This window comes from Vidua macroura, chromosome 9, assembly GCF_024509145.1.
Source record: "Vidua macroura isolate BioBank_ID:100142 chromosome 9, ASM2450914v1, whole genome shotgun sequence".
NCBI classification, from domain to species: Eukaryota; Metazoa; Chordata; class Aves; order Passeriformes; family Viduidae; genus Vidua; species Vidua macroura.
In genome coordinates, this window is record NC_071579.1 from 22,578,521 (window position 1) to 22,594,766 (window position 16,246).

Below are 16,246 nucleotides of genomic sequence, written 5' to 3' on the forward strand. Positions count from 1 at the left end.
GGTCTGAGGCAGTACAGCTGGTCCCTTAGTCTTTCAGCAAAGAGATGGCTAGGCCAGAGTGAAAATGGCTACAGATGCCTGAATCCAGCAGCAAGTACAGAGACTCTTCAAGAAGGTTTCAGGAAAAGCTTTTGATGTCACTGTTTTCAGTCTGGTGAATCAGCTGCCTTTGGTGGAGAATCACTCTTGCCCAGTCGCTCCTCCTGTCTCATGAGGATGTCAGTCCCACGGTCAGCTTTTAGACATGGGGACACCCACAGCAGGTGTCCTTGCCAGGCTTGTTTTACAGCCTGGTATGTGTCTCTGTCCTCAAGGACACCACTGGAGCTGACAAGAATGAAGTCTTCTTGCTCTTCATCCTTACACAAATCAACGGGAAAATTTGGCAACAACAGTTGGGTAACAGAGTCTCTGGTTGAAGTTGCAGGTCCACATCACTTGGATCTCTGATTTTGGAGGCCAGAACCCTAAATGGGATCCCAGGCCACTGGAAGGCTGGAGGAGGTCCCTCTTGAACATTGCATGTGGTCTCAGGAATAGACCTTGCGTGGCACAGGACAGTTAGATGAGGATGAACGCATGAAATGCAACCAGTAAAGTCTCCTAGAGAGAGCAGCTGGTGCCTGATTTGCCAGGCCTCTGCTGTCTGGAAGCCATCAGTCATCGTGTCCAGCATGTTCTGTACAGAGGTGAGGGAGTGTTGAAAGGTTCTGGTGAAGCCTCAGTAATTCAGATGTCAGTGGATTTGTTTCTGCAGCCGGGGCTGTTGTTGAGAGCTCTGCAGCCCTGTGGAGCTGGTTCTAGGAGGAAGGTTCCTGTTCCACTTGAAGGCTGGTTACCTGATACATGTCTGCCCATCTAATCCTCACATCCTCACCCATGGGCTCCTCTTACATTTCACTGCCCTGGTACAAGAAAAGCCATCTGTTCCCAAGTATCAATAATTAATGCTCCTCCTGCCTCTGCCCCTCCCAATATGACAAATTGTTTGTGATATTGTGGAATGTGAAGAGCAAAGAGAGGATCACATTTCTTTCTCTCCTGTTTAATATTAATGGTAGCTGGTAATTGTTAGTCATCTGAGGGTGAAGTTGAAAGGTGAAGGGCAGAATAGCCGGGTTGTGTCTTCTGCAGTTGCCTTCAAAGAATGCAGAAATAGAGATTTCCCCCACTCCAGACTGAAAGCACCTGCTTGACGGAAGACTTGCATGCAGCTTGCACATTGGGAGGCTGGCCTGCACTGGCACCTTGTGTCAGACCTTGCCCTTGGTATTAGGGAAAGAAGACTGACCCAGAGCCAAGCTCCATCAAGGATTTGTCTGTTCCATCTGCTCTGACACTCAAAGGTCCAAGAGCATCCACAGGATTTTTCTCAGTGTTACTTTGGACCTCTAGGATTGTGTCCAGGCCTAGTTCTTCCTGGTCTTCCTCTACATTTGAGCCTCTAAAGGAGCCATTAAAGCAGGCTATACCTTGAAATTATGCAAGTATCATCTTTGTCCTCTGGCCTGCAGACCCATGGAGGCTGGAGTGTTCATTCCTGGGCAGGGGAATGGAACAGGTTTGCTTAACATAGCATCATCACAGCACTGAAATAATTGCAATGGGATACAGCTGTTCCACCACAATGAACACCCCAGGTAGGAACCCCTGCAGTTTGACCAGGCTTGGGTGGGGCAGAACCTCTATTTCTGAAGTTCAAATCTCTTCAATGACTGCCAAGCCCCTCCAGCCTGAATGTCTGAAAATCTTCAGTGTTTAATCTTAGCAGCTGCAGGGAAGCACTCCAGCTCCACCCTGAAAACATCACTGTCTTTACAGAGGAAATGTAAACACCAGCAGTGTCCTGGGCCTGGAGATGCCACACGTGCGTGTGTGGATTGTGGGAGCCTGTTGGGTAATATCCCTCTAGCCCCTTCCCTTGCCTGCTATCTGCAGGGGAAATGGGCCTCCTGGTGAGCAAGAGTCCTCTCAGCAAGGTGTGTCACTGATTTACACTTGAGGCTGCTTAACATCTCTCTGGACACCCTTGAAACCCTGTGAGTCATCTCCAAGGAATTTGTTCTGATTATATAAAAAAAGCCAGCAAAATGCATTCACTTGCTCACAGCTGGGTGGAGATACCTCTCCCATGCCAAGACTGAGGTGATAAAATCTCTGTGGAAATAAATCTGATTTTTCTTGTTGCTCTGTGGCACTGGCAGCTGAATTTCCAAAAGGAGAAACAGGCATACTCAGTCCATAGTTTAGCTCAGCCTGTGATTTCCCCACAGGAGTAAAAGCTCTCAAGGTCCAAGATTTTGCTGCTATTGCTACCATAGAAGCCAGCTGCCTGCACTGAATCTTCTAGGATCTCCAACTCCTGAGGGCTGAGCAAGCATTTCCTGCCCCAGAAGAAAAGGCTCTGCAAGGAGGGAGATGCCCTGGAGCTTGATCACTGTTAGTAGTCAAGAAGTGTATGGTCTTGGGACTCTGGTAGAATGGCTGCAAACATGTATGGATTTTCCTGTGCTTGGGAATGTTTGTCAGAGTTAATTTCTCCAGTTTAGTACTGGATAGCTTCTTTACCCTCTCTCCTGGGTAGCTCAGTGTACTCTGGCCAGGGTATATCCAGTCAGAGCTGGTGGAAGAGACCCTTTTCTGTTCCTCAGTGTGCTCTGGAGAGCTGGAAGCACACTGGGGTGGTGCTTTCGGTTTCAGGTGTGAGCTGGAAGATCAATGCAATTGAAACTGTACCTCAAGGCCAGTTCTTCTGTCCAGGACCTTCTCCCCTGGTCTCTCAACTGCTCCCCATCATTGCTGGTGTGCAGACTGCTGGCCTGCACTTCAGCACGAGATTTCTGGGTGGTGTCAAGACAAACTTTGTTCTCTGATCTGTTACTGGGACTCCACTGCCCAACAGACCCAGTGCTGCTGTATAAACTCTCACAGGTGATTTTTCAGCTCCTATCCCATCTCTTTGTTTTAGCTTACAAAATGCAGAATGTCCAAGTGTGTCATCTCTGTTCAGTTACTATTTTCTCTATTCCAAATAACTTTGCAACAGCTTTTGTCCCTTGCCTGCTTCCATGAATGCTGTACAAAAAAATTGAGTCTTTGCCAAAGTGTCTGCTCACTTGTTTCTGTTTTCATGGCAATTAATCTATCGGAGCTGGATTTTCATATACTTTATTGTATTTTTATGTCTTGCTCAGGTCCTGTAATGCTTCCTGTCCAAGCACTCCATAAAAATGTATTTTTATCACAGGTCACTGTCTTCTATTAATGTAGAAGTGTCAGACCCACTGGGAACATAGCGAAGGAAATGTGGAAATGGTGGTGAGGAAAAAGAATAATTTTAAAATAGAGTGAAATAGAAATTATTTAAGGATGGGAAAGCGACTGTTTAGAATAGTAAAAACAGATTCATAAGGAGCTTATGAAACAGAGAGAGCAGGGGGCTGTGCTAAATCATGGGAACGAAGCACAAGACAGGCTCCCAGCATCCCTCCTCCATGTGCTCTGCCCCAGCACACACTCTTCCCAAGCCTCATGATCCAGAGGTGAGCTTCTATCCCCCGGTCATTTCTTGCAGGGGCAAGAATGTGAGCAAGGAGTTACCTCAGGTGCCACACAGGGAACATCCCAGGCTGTCTGCTCAGCAGCTGGCTGCAGACTGCCTCACACACTTATGAGTGGTAGAAAGGGCAGTTCATGGTTAAAAGCCACCCTTGCTCATCCAGAGCCTGTCTGCAGTGTTTGTGTCCCAATGGAGCTGCTGGCGGGTCTCCTTTTTACTGGAGAAGCAGGTCAAGCACCAGCACCGCTGTTGGAGGTGTCAGCTCCTTTGATACAGCTGTGCCCAGCTCCTCAGTGACTCATTGCCTGACCTGAGGGGGAGGTGGAGTGGCAGCCTTTGATGGCTTCTTTCTGATCGCTGGCCCCTTCCCCAGCAGGTCTTTGTGGGATGCTAAGGACACCATCTTGTAACACTTCTCATTCAGCCTGTGTGAGGGCTGTCACAAGGGCCAGGGGAGGTGGCCTGCAGCATGCAGTGACACACAGCTTTGTCTCTGTCTCTCCCCGACAGCAGCTACCTCTCAGAACAATCCGCAAACACTGAGTTTGGAGTCTTGAACCATAAAGGCACAAACAATAGTGCTTTATCATCATCTGGGCTCTCTCTGTGAAGCCGCCTTTTGCATTCTAAATCAACACAAGTTGCTTGGGAGGGGGTGGTAGGGCTGCTTCAGGCTTCCAAGTACCTTAAAGTTTGTGGTAGCCAACAAGAAGAACAAAACTCCTTTGAAAGCCGGGCAGATGTCTGGCGTGGTGATTTATAGACTGAAAACATGGCTATTGGAGCCTGGCTGATGAATTGTGATTGCAGTACAAGGAGTGGTGCAGACTGAAATGGAGGTCAGCTTTTGAGGGGGAGGTTAGGGGCTGGGGCAGGGGCACCTCTGAAAGGGCAGTGCTTTTTCTTGGGGCCAGCAGTGATGACTGATGAAGTTTATACATTTTTGTCTTTGTTTAAAAGCCACCTGTTTGACAGCACTGGGGCTGAGCAAAGGCCTCACATGCTGTTCCTGTGCATAAGGACTGTGTGTCTGTATAACAGAAATCTGGACAAGAGTGTTGGAATAGCAGCCCTGACCAGAGCACAGGTATTGCCTCGTTCAGAAGGACAGAAGTGCTGTGACACTCAGGACATCACTGTGCACTAAGAACAGCAAGGAAGGTATGGCTGTAGAGTGGACAAAAGCAGAATTGGGGTTTGGACAAGATCTCTGTAGGAGAAGGAAGTAAAATATCTACAGAGGTGGGTTAGAGCCCAGCTGCTGACCCCAGCATTGAACAGAGATGTCTGTGGGGTGCTGGGTGCCCCCAGAAATGGCACTGTGATGGATGTACAGTAGGATTGTCAAAAGGAGAGGAATACCTGTGTCAGGTATTCCCAGACACAGTGGCTGGCACAGCTCTTCTCACCAGATAGGAGAGCACGAGAAGAGCTGTGGGCCTTTCACAGCTGTTTTTAGCATGTATGAAGAGCTTGCAGTGGGACATTTTAGGAAATAGCCTTTGATCAAGTGCCTTCATGGTTAAATTAAAAGGAAAGTCAACAGAAGGGATGATATAACTCAGATTTTGCTCCCAAAAGCAGGGAGCATGATAAGCAGGGCTGTATATAGACTCAGTGGTGGCGGGGCGCTCAGTGGAATTGGGGCGTGCATGCAGACTCTAACCTCTCTGAATTTAGCCTAGCCTTGGAGAATGGCTAGGCAGATTTCCTGAAGAGTTCATGGACTCTTTGTAGACTTGAAGTCTTGTTTGTGACAGTACAATAATTATCTGCAATTCATATTTGCAGCAAGGGGAAAACTGGCAGGAAAAGATTGTAAATGTAACTTCATAAAGAATTGCTTCAAAGTGGTGTTAGAAGTAATAAAGGAGTGAGGAGGAGCATCAAAAGACTTCACTCCTGATGGCTGGCAGGACAGAGATAAAGTAGAAACTGGCAAAAGTCAAGTTCAATTAGATACTGCAAAGGAAAATTAGCAAATACTGAACAGTGTCACTGACAAACAATTAATAAGGAAGCAATGAAAGAATTATCAGGACTGACATCCAGGGAGGTGAAGGAAGCAGAAGGATTAAAGTAGGAACCACATGAATATATATATTACCTCTATCAGGATGATATGATGGATGTGAGGTAAAGGGTCACTTATGGTGAGAAGTTCACAGAAAATGAAAATTACTGGGTCAGCACTGGAAGGCAAAAGCTCTTGGAGCTAATGCAGTAGGGGTGAGAGCCTAAGAGATCTCTCTTCCACTTTGAGCCAATTAAGCTGCAAGTCCAGAGGAAAAGGTCCACAATAAATCTGTCAAGTTCCACAAGATTAGCTTGCAGTGGATATAATACCTATTTTTCTTTTTTTTTTTTTTTTTTGGCGGTGGGGGGTATGGGAGCAAGTCAAGGAAAATAATCCTGTGAAATTCAGAACTCTTAAACCAACCTCAGAGGTATTATTCAGAACTTCAGAGCAGAGTTTAAATGAAAGAATAATTAAATCCTGAAAGCAAACACAACATGGATTTACCAAAGGCAGGCTACAAAAACTAATTTAATATCTTTATTTGATTAAAAAGAAAATAATTCCTGGGACAGAGGAAGTGTAGCAGTCCCACCTGTCAGAAGTTCAGTTAAGCATGCAATCCTGTGCCTTGTGAGATATTATTATTAGTTAAGCTTCAGAAGACAGGGTTTGATGCAACACCTGTACATGAATAGTCTCTCTAAGAGAGAACACAAAAAGCAGCACTGAATGGACAGCTGGGAGTTCCTCTGCAGGAGGTCATGTTTAGTGTTTGCTTTCATGATTTTTGGCACAGAAGGCAATGGTGTGCAAGTGGAATTTGTGATGAGACAAAACCAGGTGTGGTCAATACAAGGGAGGATCAAAATACCATCCAGGAAGGCCATGAGCACCTTGAGAACAGAAGAGAACTGGGTGACATGAAACCTAAGAGTATGAATGGAAGGTCATGCTATTTGGGGCAATAACAGATATTTTGACTCTAATCTGGGATAGCATTATTTAGCAATGGCAGAGGAGGAAAGTGCTTAGATAGGTACAAATAAATCACAGAATAATTCAGGCTGCCAGACTGTTACTGGGGGGAAAAAAAGACAAATAGAGCTCTAGAAAGACTAGAGGAAAGGAGTTCTTGTCAAGTGAGAGAATTGCCTCTGCATGAGATAGTGGTGAGCTTTTTTTCCTAGCTCATGAGAAGTAAATGTGGAGTAAATAGGGGCAGAGGGAGCTCCTATAATTCTGTGAGATTTCCCTGTTTTCATGGTGTTAAAGAACAACTTGTTTTGGTAGAAGAAAGACGTTGCTTGTTTAACTTGGTAAAATGAACACTGGAAAGAAATACAGTTTCTCTCTCTGTGTATGTGTTAAGAGTAAGCAGGAGCAAAAACAGCTGTTTGAAATTTAAAGTTGATATAAGAATGACTGGGCATAAAGGAGCTGTGAGTAAATCCCCTAAAGACAAGAAGATGAGGGTGCCCAGCCATCCCTTTTGTTTCAGTACGTGTGAATCCCAAGCGGTTTCAAGCAGAGTGGGGCAGTCTGATGATGAAAATCAAGCAACTCTAGAGACAAGGCAGTGAAGACAAAGATAAATTAGCACTGGTGGAGACTGGAAACCAACTGTTGCCAGTGAAGTAGCACTTCTTGCTCTGCTCTGGTTTCTATGCAGGTTTTTGTGGAGAAGTGCTGCTGACATGCAGAAATACAGAGGATGTAACAGAACTGAGAGAACTCCTTCTGTACAACTTGCTGTTTTTCTTGAATGCATTCCTCATTGACTCACTCTCTCTAATTTAGTGTTCCTGTATTTAAATTGCAGCATGCTTGATAAGACTAATGTGGTCTGAAGCTGAGGCATTCCCCGACTGTAATTGATTACAGACGGGGAGCTTACCTTCCTCCTGGGTTTGTCTCTGAAACATTTGCTTAGGCTTAAAATATTCTACTTGGCTTTTCTTGAAGTGACAGATGATGTTTTGTGCTTCTTTGTGGAATTGTCAAGATAAAAAGGATAGGTGGTTTGGGGCTGCTGCATTTGCATAACCCTGAAAGGTGGCTTTAACTGATGATAAATTCTCATCTAATAACTGTGACCAAGCACTCGAGCCACTGCCACCTCCCTGGGATAAACAGCCATAACTGTGCTGTCAGAGTAACTCTGCTCTCTCTGCTTCGCTCTCCACTGGAAAAAGCAAATGTCCTCTACCCAGAGACAGACCCACAGCACAGGAAATCCTAGCCTGATCCCTGGAGAACAAGAAGGGGTCTGGAGCCTCCTGGGATGTTCCTGTTGGAACTCTCAAAGTTCATTGCTCCAACCACAGGCTCAGGCAAGCAGCCTGTTTGATTTCACAAGTGGAAGCTGCACTGGATGTGAGCAGCAGAGGAGAGAGAGGGCAGAGCCAGTCTGCCAGCTTGCAGCAGTGGTGGTGATATGCAGGGACAGGAAGGTGGAGGTGACAGTAAATGCTCCAAACCGCTCCATCACTGTCTTTGAGGTGCAGATTGATAAGAAAAGAGCTGGAGTTTTTTGCTGGCACTGTGTGCTATTTAAGGTGCATACCCATGGTGCTATTTGAGGTGTGTACACCCTGAAAACTTCTGGGGTTTAGGGTGTATTTTGTTGCCTTTTTCTGCTGGAGCAATGGGACTGAGAGGTGCCTGCTTTCCTGTCAGTTTTGAGAAAACTGCTCTGGCTCTTGTCCCCACTGCCGCTGCTAGTGCTGGAATGCAGCTTCCTTGGTCTGATCAGCTTGCTCTGTCAGTGGGATGAGTGAGTCCCTCTCCTGTAATCAGTAACCGGAGCTGGTGTTGAAGACATGCCTCATCCCTCCTGCCCGTGCTGCTGTTCGGCGATGGGGGAGCAGCACCGCACTGAGTGCCCTGATAGTGCTCTTTGGGAGGGATGAAAGCGTGTTCTTACGAGGGAATCTCTTCCTCTGTGGGCTTACATTAACCACAAAACATTAGAGAGTACTGATGTGGGCATCACTAAGATCCATGGATCAGGTGGGAGGCTGAATTGCCTTTCATGTGACTGTCTGTTTGTGAAAAGCAGCTAGTGGCAGAGCCTGGGGTATAAAGCAGCCTGGGTGCTGAACAACCACAGGTTGGTAGGTCTTGCCAGCAGCTTTGTAGTGAGTGCTGGAGCCAGACCTAGCTGTAATGTGAGAGACTGCAATTGTATCACCCAAAGTTTTGTTATCTACCTCCTGAACTTAAATTCCTGCTCCACTTGTACTTTTCACAAAGCAGATTTCCTCCTGCCATCAGATAAGGCACTTGCACATGGCCTGAGGTGGCATTTTAGGTGGTTTGAGTTTGCCTACAAGTGGCTGCCTCCCCAGTTCATCTGTACAAAAAACACAAACACGAATGGCTGTCCTGGCCGAAGCCAGTTGGCTTCTCATACGGTGTGATGAGGCTGAAAGGCGTGGAGGAGGGCTAAGATTGTGCTATGAGGTATCAGGCTCCTGGTGCTCCAGGCAGGTTTCAACAACAAGCCCAGCCAGATGCAAGTGAGTGCACTGAGACTTGGTGTCCCAGGGTGGCCTCTGTGCCCGCAGGCAGTGCTGCCTGCCTGTGGGCAGGAGCTCACCCACACACTCGGCCGCCTCTGCCGGGCTGAGCCTTCCTAGCAAGGGGCTGTGTTGGCAGAAGTGACACTGCTGCATGGCAGGGGCCAAGCCCAGGGCCCCCAGCTGACATGCCACATGTGGAACTGTTTCCAGCACACTGGGGGATCCTGGCTCTCTGGCTCTAATGCATGCTTAGCCCTGCTCTCCCAGCCCTCTCTGTGCCACCATGGTTCCCACTGCTGCTTTCTGGAACTGATGCTTTTTTCCTTTTACAAGCCTTTGTAATCCTTATTCCCAGTGCCACTTGTGAGTTTCTGTTTTTATGTTAGCTGAAGCCAAGCACTGAGTTGTTTCAGGGCAGCATCTTTTCAGTTTAGAGATAGGACCTTATGCATTTCCAGGGTCCCAAAGAGCACCAGCACAGTTCTCCATGTGTGGTCCTGTTCTCAGTAGTGGTGTAGCCTTTCCAGTGTTCAGGTAACAGTGTCACTGGAAGCAGAGGCAGTCAAAGACTTCTTTGGAACACAGGTTACAAGGTAATACCTGCCTGAAGTTTCTTTAGCAGCTTTAACTGTTGTCATTCCTGTGCACTGAGGGGATGGAAGTGGCTTGTCAATGTGCAGTAGCAGCAAGAAAGATATTTCCAAAACGTTCTGGAGATCTAGAGAGGGACCTTCAGTGCCTTGAACCTCTTGTCAGCCCACTGTGTGCATGTCATGCCTGGGGCTGTCAGTGCCACACAGCAGTCATGGCTGAGAGCTGCTCATCCCAGACAGGACAGGGCAGGATGACAGGAGAGCCAGAGGCACACTGTGCATGATGTATATAACCAGTGCCTTGCAGGCAGGTGCCCATGGTTTGGCAGTGGGTAAACTGGATTTCAGTACCCACGACAGAGTGCCCTCAGTGTGCTCATGGGGCTGATGCTTTGTTGGTTTCAGGCCACTTCAGGGAGGCTCCTGTAGAGTGATTTTGTCATGGTCCAGATTGTATTTAGAGCTGAGATTACCTGCTGACCAGAGCACTGTGCCGAAATCGTGTACTGTGATTCTTGTCCTGTTGGGAGATTTTGGGGAAAGTTGCTTTTCCCTGTTCTGCTTTGGGCTCCATGGTGTGGCAAACCAGTTCCTGCTTTCATTGAGTGCTTCAATAGTCCCAGCACAGGCGAGTGATGGCAGATGCTGTGATCCCAGCTCAGGCCTGCTGCAAGGAACACATCTGGGTGGGCTGACACCAGCTATAGCAATCACTGCTCTGCAGTGCCTGCTGTGAGATGTGGCCATTTCACCCCTCACATTCTATAAGTGTAACCTTTAACATGCAATTTCCCCTTGATAGGGCTAGCAGAGACAAGAGTCAGCTTTGATGGGGATGGTCTTGGGGTGTTTCAGCTGCATGTACCCCCATGTACTGCCATGGCCTGGCAGGGTGCTGTGTGGGGTGGGTACATGTCCTGCCATTGTGTCCTCTGCCAGCTCTGTTCCCTGGCATAGACCATCACCAGTGCTGTGCTGTTGGACTCCTGTGTGCAGTAGTTTGGGAGGGCACATCTGCCCAAGGGACCAGGATTGCCCAGATCTTACCATGCCAAAAGACTTCCCCCAGCCCATGGGGAAGCTTTCTACCTCAGGCACATGGGTCTGACCCTGCTGACTGTGTCAGCTTTACATAAAAGAAGGTCCTTGGTGTGCAAGGGCTGTTCTGATCTACAGCAGGATCTGTGTCTTTGACAGTCTCCCAGGCATGAGGGACAGGAACATGCTTGGCCAGGGTAGTTGCTGACCAGTCTCTCTCATTTTCTTCCAGTCTTGGACGCACAACATCCAGCGGGAGAAGGAATTTCTGAGAAAGCTGGTGAAAGCCCGAGTCATCACTGACCTAACCAGTGGGATTTGAGTGGCTGCAGCCACTACATCCAAGGGAGGAGACGAAGACATGCTGCAGCTCTGGGAGCAGGCACTGGCAGCCCCCTGCAAGAATCCCACCTCACTGAAGACACACAGAGATGCCCAGGTGCTCTGGGAAGACCCTCTTGCATTGCCAGTCTGCACGAGGGTTACATCTCCCACCTCTAGGCCTAGAGCTGGCAGGAGGTGGGCAAGGGGCTGAGTGGACAGTTCTTGAACTCTGCATCGCAGACAGATCTTCTACATCCTGAATTAGACAGGAAAGACTCAGGAGAGAGAAGAAAGGTTTGTGAATAAAATGATTAGTGCCAAATGGGAGGTGATGCTGCCCCAAGGCAGCAAAGCCTGAATGTACAAAGTATTATTTTTTAAAAGACTCTGCTGGAACCATACTAGAAATACCAAGGTACAAGGCAAAGTCTGCTTGCGCACAGCCCTGTGAAAAACCTGGCCTCTTCATGCTCCATCTGCATTGTCACCAGCCTCTGACCTTTCCCCAGGAAAACAAATCCATCCAAAACTTCAGTGTCATTGGTGCTGCTACAATTTGAAGGGAGAATAATGGCTTCCTCTCATTCTCCACTTGGAGCTTCTGGATGGAGATGAACATGGGTTTGTTTTTCTGCATTTTTCCTCATATCCTCCACAGAGGCAGCAACAGCAGCCACTGACTTGGCTGTGTTTTCCATAGCCATTTGCTCTGCCTCTGCCCTGAACCCGAGGTGGAGCAGGGAGCTGGTAGCTTTCTCCACCTACAGCAGACCCTCCCCACCTTCCTGCCTGTCACGATGCAGAGGAGCCTGCTCCATTGTGCTCAAGGTTTCCAGGCCTCTTGGTTTGTGCCTGCTGTGCAGGGCCCCTAAAGAGTCCGTGCAGACTTGTGTCACTGTTTCTGGACAGCATCTCGCTTTGGTTTTGTGTGGGAGGGGAGTAATTTATTCTTTGGAAGGAGGTCAGATCTTGAGCAGAGATCTCAAGCTTTACAGTTTGAGAACAGACTGCTGAAGATGTTTGTTTGACGTTCCAGACTCAATCATGTTCCCTATTTAAGCGACGTGTGACCTCAATGATAATGAAACCTGATGGGAACTCTCACCCTCTGCTTGGCCCCTGCTCACTCCATTTCCAAGCTCCTCCCATGCTGCTCTAGCACTGCTGCTCCTCCTGCTCTCAGGAGCACGTCCTTCCTTTGCCCACTTGGTCTCAAGATGCACTATTTGCACATTTGATTTGTATACGTGTTTCAGAGGAGCTGGAATAAACTGATCAACGTGGCCAAGTGCAAGGGCAGCAGGGTGGTCTCATCCACCTGAAGAGCATGGGCAGAAGGGAGGTTGCTAAGGGAATGAGCAATTACATGTGGAAAGTGGCTCCTGTGCTCTCCTAGCCTGGAGCAGGCTGGAGTGCACCCACAGGCACTGTCCCAGTACCTGGGTGTCAAGGTACTGGTACACAGCCAGCCGGTGCTGGGGTCAGTGGAGGGGGATCCCAGAGGGGTATGGGTTGGGCTCAGGGTCCTGGCACTGTGTCTGACACAGCCCAAGGATTGCAGTCTGCCTTGCTCTGGACTGAAGGGAGCATGACCCTGGCATGTGCAAGGAATGCTCAGAGCAGGGCTCATATGGCTCCCCTAGACCAACTCTGCACCTGCTGACTTGCAGTGACCCAGGCGTGGGGCAGACGAGCAAACTGTACAGAATGGTTTGAGATCAGGCTGCAGGCAGAGGCAGCTCCCAGGATGTGGCACTGACTGCTGCTTACAGACCAATGTGGGATGCCTCCCTCAGGAGCCTCTCCGGCCTGCTATGCCTGTAGCCAAGGAGCTTGCTCAGGGACAAGTCCTGCCCAGCTTCTTGTTGTGGCTGCTGTTTCCCTTGTCATCTGGGAGCAGCTCAAAGATCCTGCTGCTTCTGGGCTGCAGAAGGCATGCTGGAAGGCTCTCCTTCCCTCTACCCTTCCCATATCCCATCCCCACTGCTCTGGCCTCCCAGCCAGGCAGTTCCTGTTCCCCCAGGGACATGCCTCCTTTCAGGATGCTCTGTGAGGTTTGCAGCAGGTTTTTGAGCATATGCTGTGGCAGATACTCCTTTTAAGTATCTCCCAGTTTGTTTTTCCTTCTTAAGGACTCCCTGGGACTGAATTTCCATGGCTCTCACCAGGCAACTCTCCCTTTGCAGTTCCTGGGTGTCAGCCTGGACTTGTGACCATCTTCTGCTGAGTCCCAGCCATGCTGGCAGTGGGAATGCTTGGTCTGGACCTGGCTGAGGTTATGGCTGGGGAAGGGTTGACACCCACTCTCTCTCTCTGTCTTGGTGCTTTAACCAGCTGCCATGACAGCCCTAGGGCTGTATCCATGGGCTGCAGTGAGCCGAGATGGCAGAGCGGGCAGCTGCATCCCGAAGGAGGAGGGAAGAGCCTTTGGTGTCCCTGCTGGGACCCCCACAGAGGATTATTCAATTGGTTTATTGAACACTACAAAGCTCCAGGACACTTTTATCTTCCAACTCACTGGCTCCAGGTCCAAGGACACAGCATGGCCACTGCTCAGCCTTCCCTGTCATCCCAGCTCTCCACCACAGCCATGAACAGGTCCTGATGGGAAGTTGCTCCTACAGACCAGGGAGGTGACTCCAAGCCCTCCCCTCTACAGGGGTCTCCAGGCAGAAGAGTCCAAGTTGAATAGATGAGTGCATGGCCCAGAGTGACTGCGGTGGGTCAGGACCACTGGCATGTAGAAGGAAAGAGCGTTTGGGGACCAAGACTCTCCTCTAGCTCACTGACACCACAGAGCAGCCCATGGCCAGGTGATGGGGCCCCAGCTCCAGGAGCAGTGCACAGCACTGGGTTCTGCTCTTGGGTGTCATTCTTTTGGCTGCCTCCACACGTGCACCTGCAGCCACCTCCCGCCTTGAATCGCTGCAGTCCTGGCAGCTCGGAGCGGTGCACGCGGGTCAGAGCAGGGTCAGTGGGACGGATGTGAGTCTTGGCCTCTCCCTCGCAGTGACTCACCTTGTCAGATTGGAAGGGAGAGCCCAGGGGAATTCTCCACAGCCTAAATATAGAGCAGGGTTGCCTGGTGCCTCTGATGCGCTTTGGTGCAGAAAGGCCACTCAGGTGGCAGGGAACCTGCCTAGAGACAGCCCAGGGAAACACAGGGAGATCAGGGGCCAGTGACCACAGTGGGTTTTGCTCCAGCTAGTGCAGAGAGCAGGTCTGGGGAGCTGCAGGGCAGCCTGCATGTGCTGCTCTGGAGGACAGGAGGTGCTGGAGAGCTGCTGCTGCTGTGCTGACCACACCATGAGCTGCTTGTGCATTTGTGTCAGTGCCCACCACACTGGCATTGGGCTCCCGCCACCATCTCACCCTGTTAGGCCTGGCCGTGCTGTGGCCTTGAGCTCACACGTGCCAAAGGTAAGCACCATGGCCAGGTAGCATGAGGCAGCAGTGGGATCCAGCCCAGCATTCTTCATCCCATCCTCTCTGGGCTTCCAGTGTCTCCTTCCTTGGAGGGAGAAGTGGAGAGGCCCTGCCTGGCCATGCTGTGTGAGCGCTGCTGGGAGCAGGGGAAGGTGTCAGGACAGGGCCATCTGTGTCAAATGGATGCAGCTGGGCTGGGTATGGGCAGAACTGGACACAGGCAAGGGCTTCCCAAGCGTTTGGCAGGGAGGCAGCCACCACGCCAAGCTCCATGGGCACCAGTGTGGCGTGTGCTCTGGGTCAGAGCGTGTGTCACTTGCAGTATTAGAGATGTGTCCTTCAGTGCAGGAGCCCCTTTGGGGCCACAGCCCAGCCCCTCTGGGCTCTGGCTCCTTGCACAGCCTGCACAGGGTCTTGAAAAGGCCAGTGCATTTGCCGGTACTGTACCAAGCCAAGATGCAAGAACTCAATGAGTTTTTAAAATTAGTTTTAGTTTCTGCATTTTTTTTAATTTTCCCTCTAGGCAGGGAGGGTAAGAGTCTTGCAGGCTCCTCCAAGCCGGCTTATGTCACATCAATTCAGTCATATCACGGAAGCAATAAAGCTATCAAACAAGCTTGGCTGGCCTCTTTCTTCTGCTGCCTTGGGCCTTTTTTATGGGAGGCAGAGGGATTCCCCTGGTTGGGCTGTCCCCTGCCTGATTTCACTGCTGACTCCTCTGGAACAGTGATCCAGCTGCCAGGAGTTGCAGCTGGCCAATGCCACTGGCCTGGTGCTGGGAGAGGGCTGTGCTCCTCCTTGCAGGTGACTTTGAGGGGTGGGAGAGGGGATTGCGGGTTGGGTTCATTTAGTGCCTTCCATTTAATGTTGGAAGGCACAGGCATCAGAGCTTGTCCTGCCTGTGACAAGCTGCCTGTGACTCTTACTGCTCTCCTGGGGACTCCCTGCCAGCAGGATGTCTTCCTGCCAAGGGTCACAGCAGCAATCGGGCTGGGTGCGGCCTGACAAAGGCAGGTGTCCAGCCAAGTGACCTTCTCACCACAGTGTCCTGGAAAAGGAAATGGTTTAGGAAGCCTAGGAAGCCAGGGACCGAGACTGTGTCCAGCTCTCATACCTGCCAAGTCCCATCTGGAAGAGTAACCCCTTAGGCAAGCCCTGGTGATGCCACCAGGCTCCCAGAGCCACAGGATATGTTGGAGACAGTTCCATCACTTGGAGGCACGGGAAGGCTACTTCCAGGTGAGTGACTGGTCTGCCAGACCTCCCACCTTCTAAACAAGGGGAGGTTTGTTGTTAGTACCAATGGGGCACCAGAGAAGCAACTACCCAGCCCTCCCTGATGCATGGTTGCAGGTTTCAAGGAGATGCTGGAGGAGCTTATATCCTCCTTCCATCCCTCCTCTTTTTCCTAGCATTTAAAGAGCAGGGCCACCACTGCCATCTGGCTGAGCCAGCCCCGGGGATGGCCCATGCCCTGTCCTGGCCGTGGGAGGGCGGAGGAAGAAAAGAGCACAGAGCCTGGGACCAGGGCACACAAGGACATTCAGGTCATCTGAGACAGAGACTTGTTCTGAGATATCCCTGAAAGAGCCACGTCACTGCTGAGATGGGACGTGGCCTGCGTCACAGCTCTCTCCCACGTATGTTTTGTCACACCCGGCCATGGCCTCAGACAGCAGTCACAACATGCTCGGTCCTGCCATCTGGCTGGTCTGCATCACCCCCGTCCTGCCACATGCAAGGGTGGCACCTTTAGGGACAGATG

At 50.0% G+C, this 16,246-nt stretch overlaps 1 protein-coding gene across 6 annotated transcripts in view; it reads left to right on the top strand.

Moving 5' to 3' along the window:
* Positions 1-15,096, top strand: part of ST3GAL3 (ST3 beta-galactoside alpha-2,3-sialyltransferase 3) — a 174,137-nt gene extending 159,041 nt beyond the window's left edge. For all 6 annotated transcript variants that reach the window (XM_053984959.1, XM_053984961.1, XM_053984958.1 and 3 more), the window contains one exon: positions 10,964-15,096. In XM_053984959.1, coding sequence (XP_053840934.1) covers positions 10,964-11,053 — 90 coding nt within the window. In that variant the 3' untranslated portion in view covers positions 11,054-15,096. The remainder of the gene's footprint in view (positions 1-10,963) is intronic.
* The last annotated feature ends 1,150 nt before the right edge of the window (positions 15,097-16,246 follow it).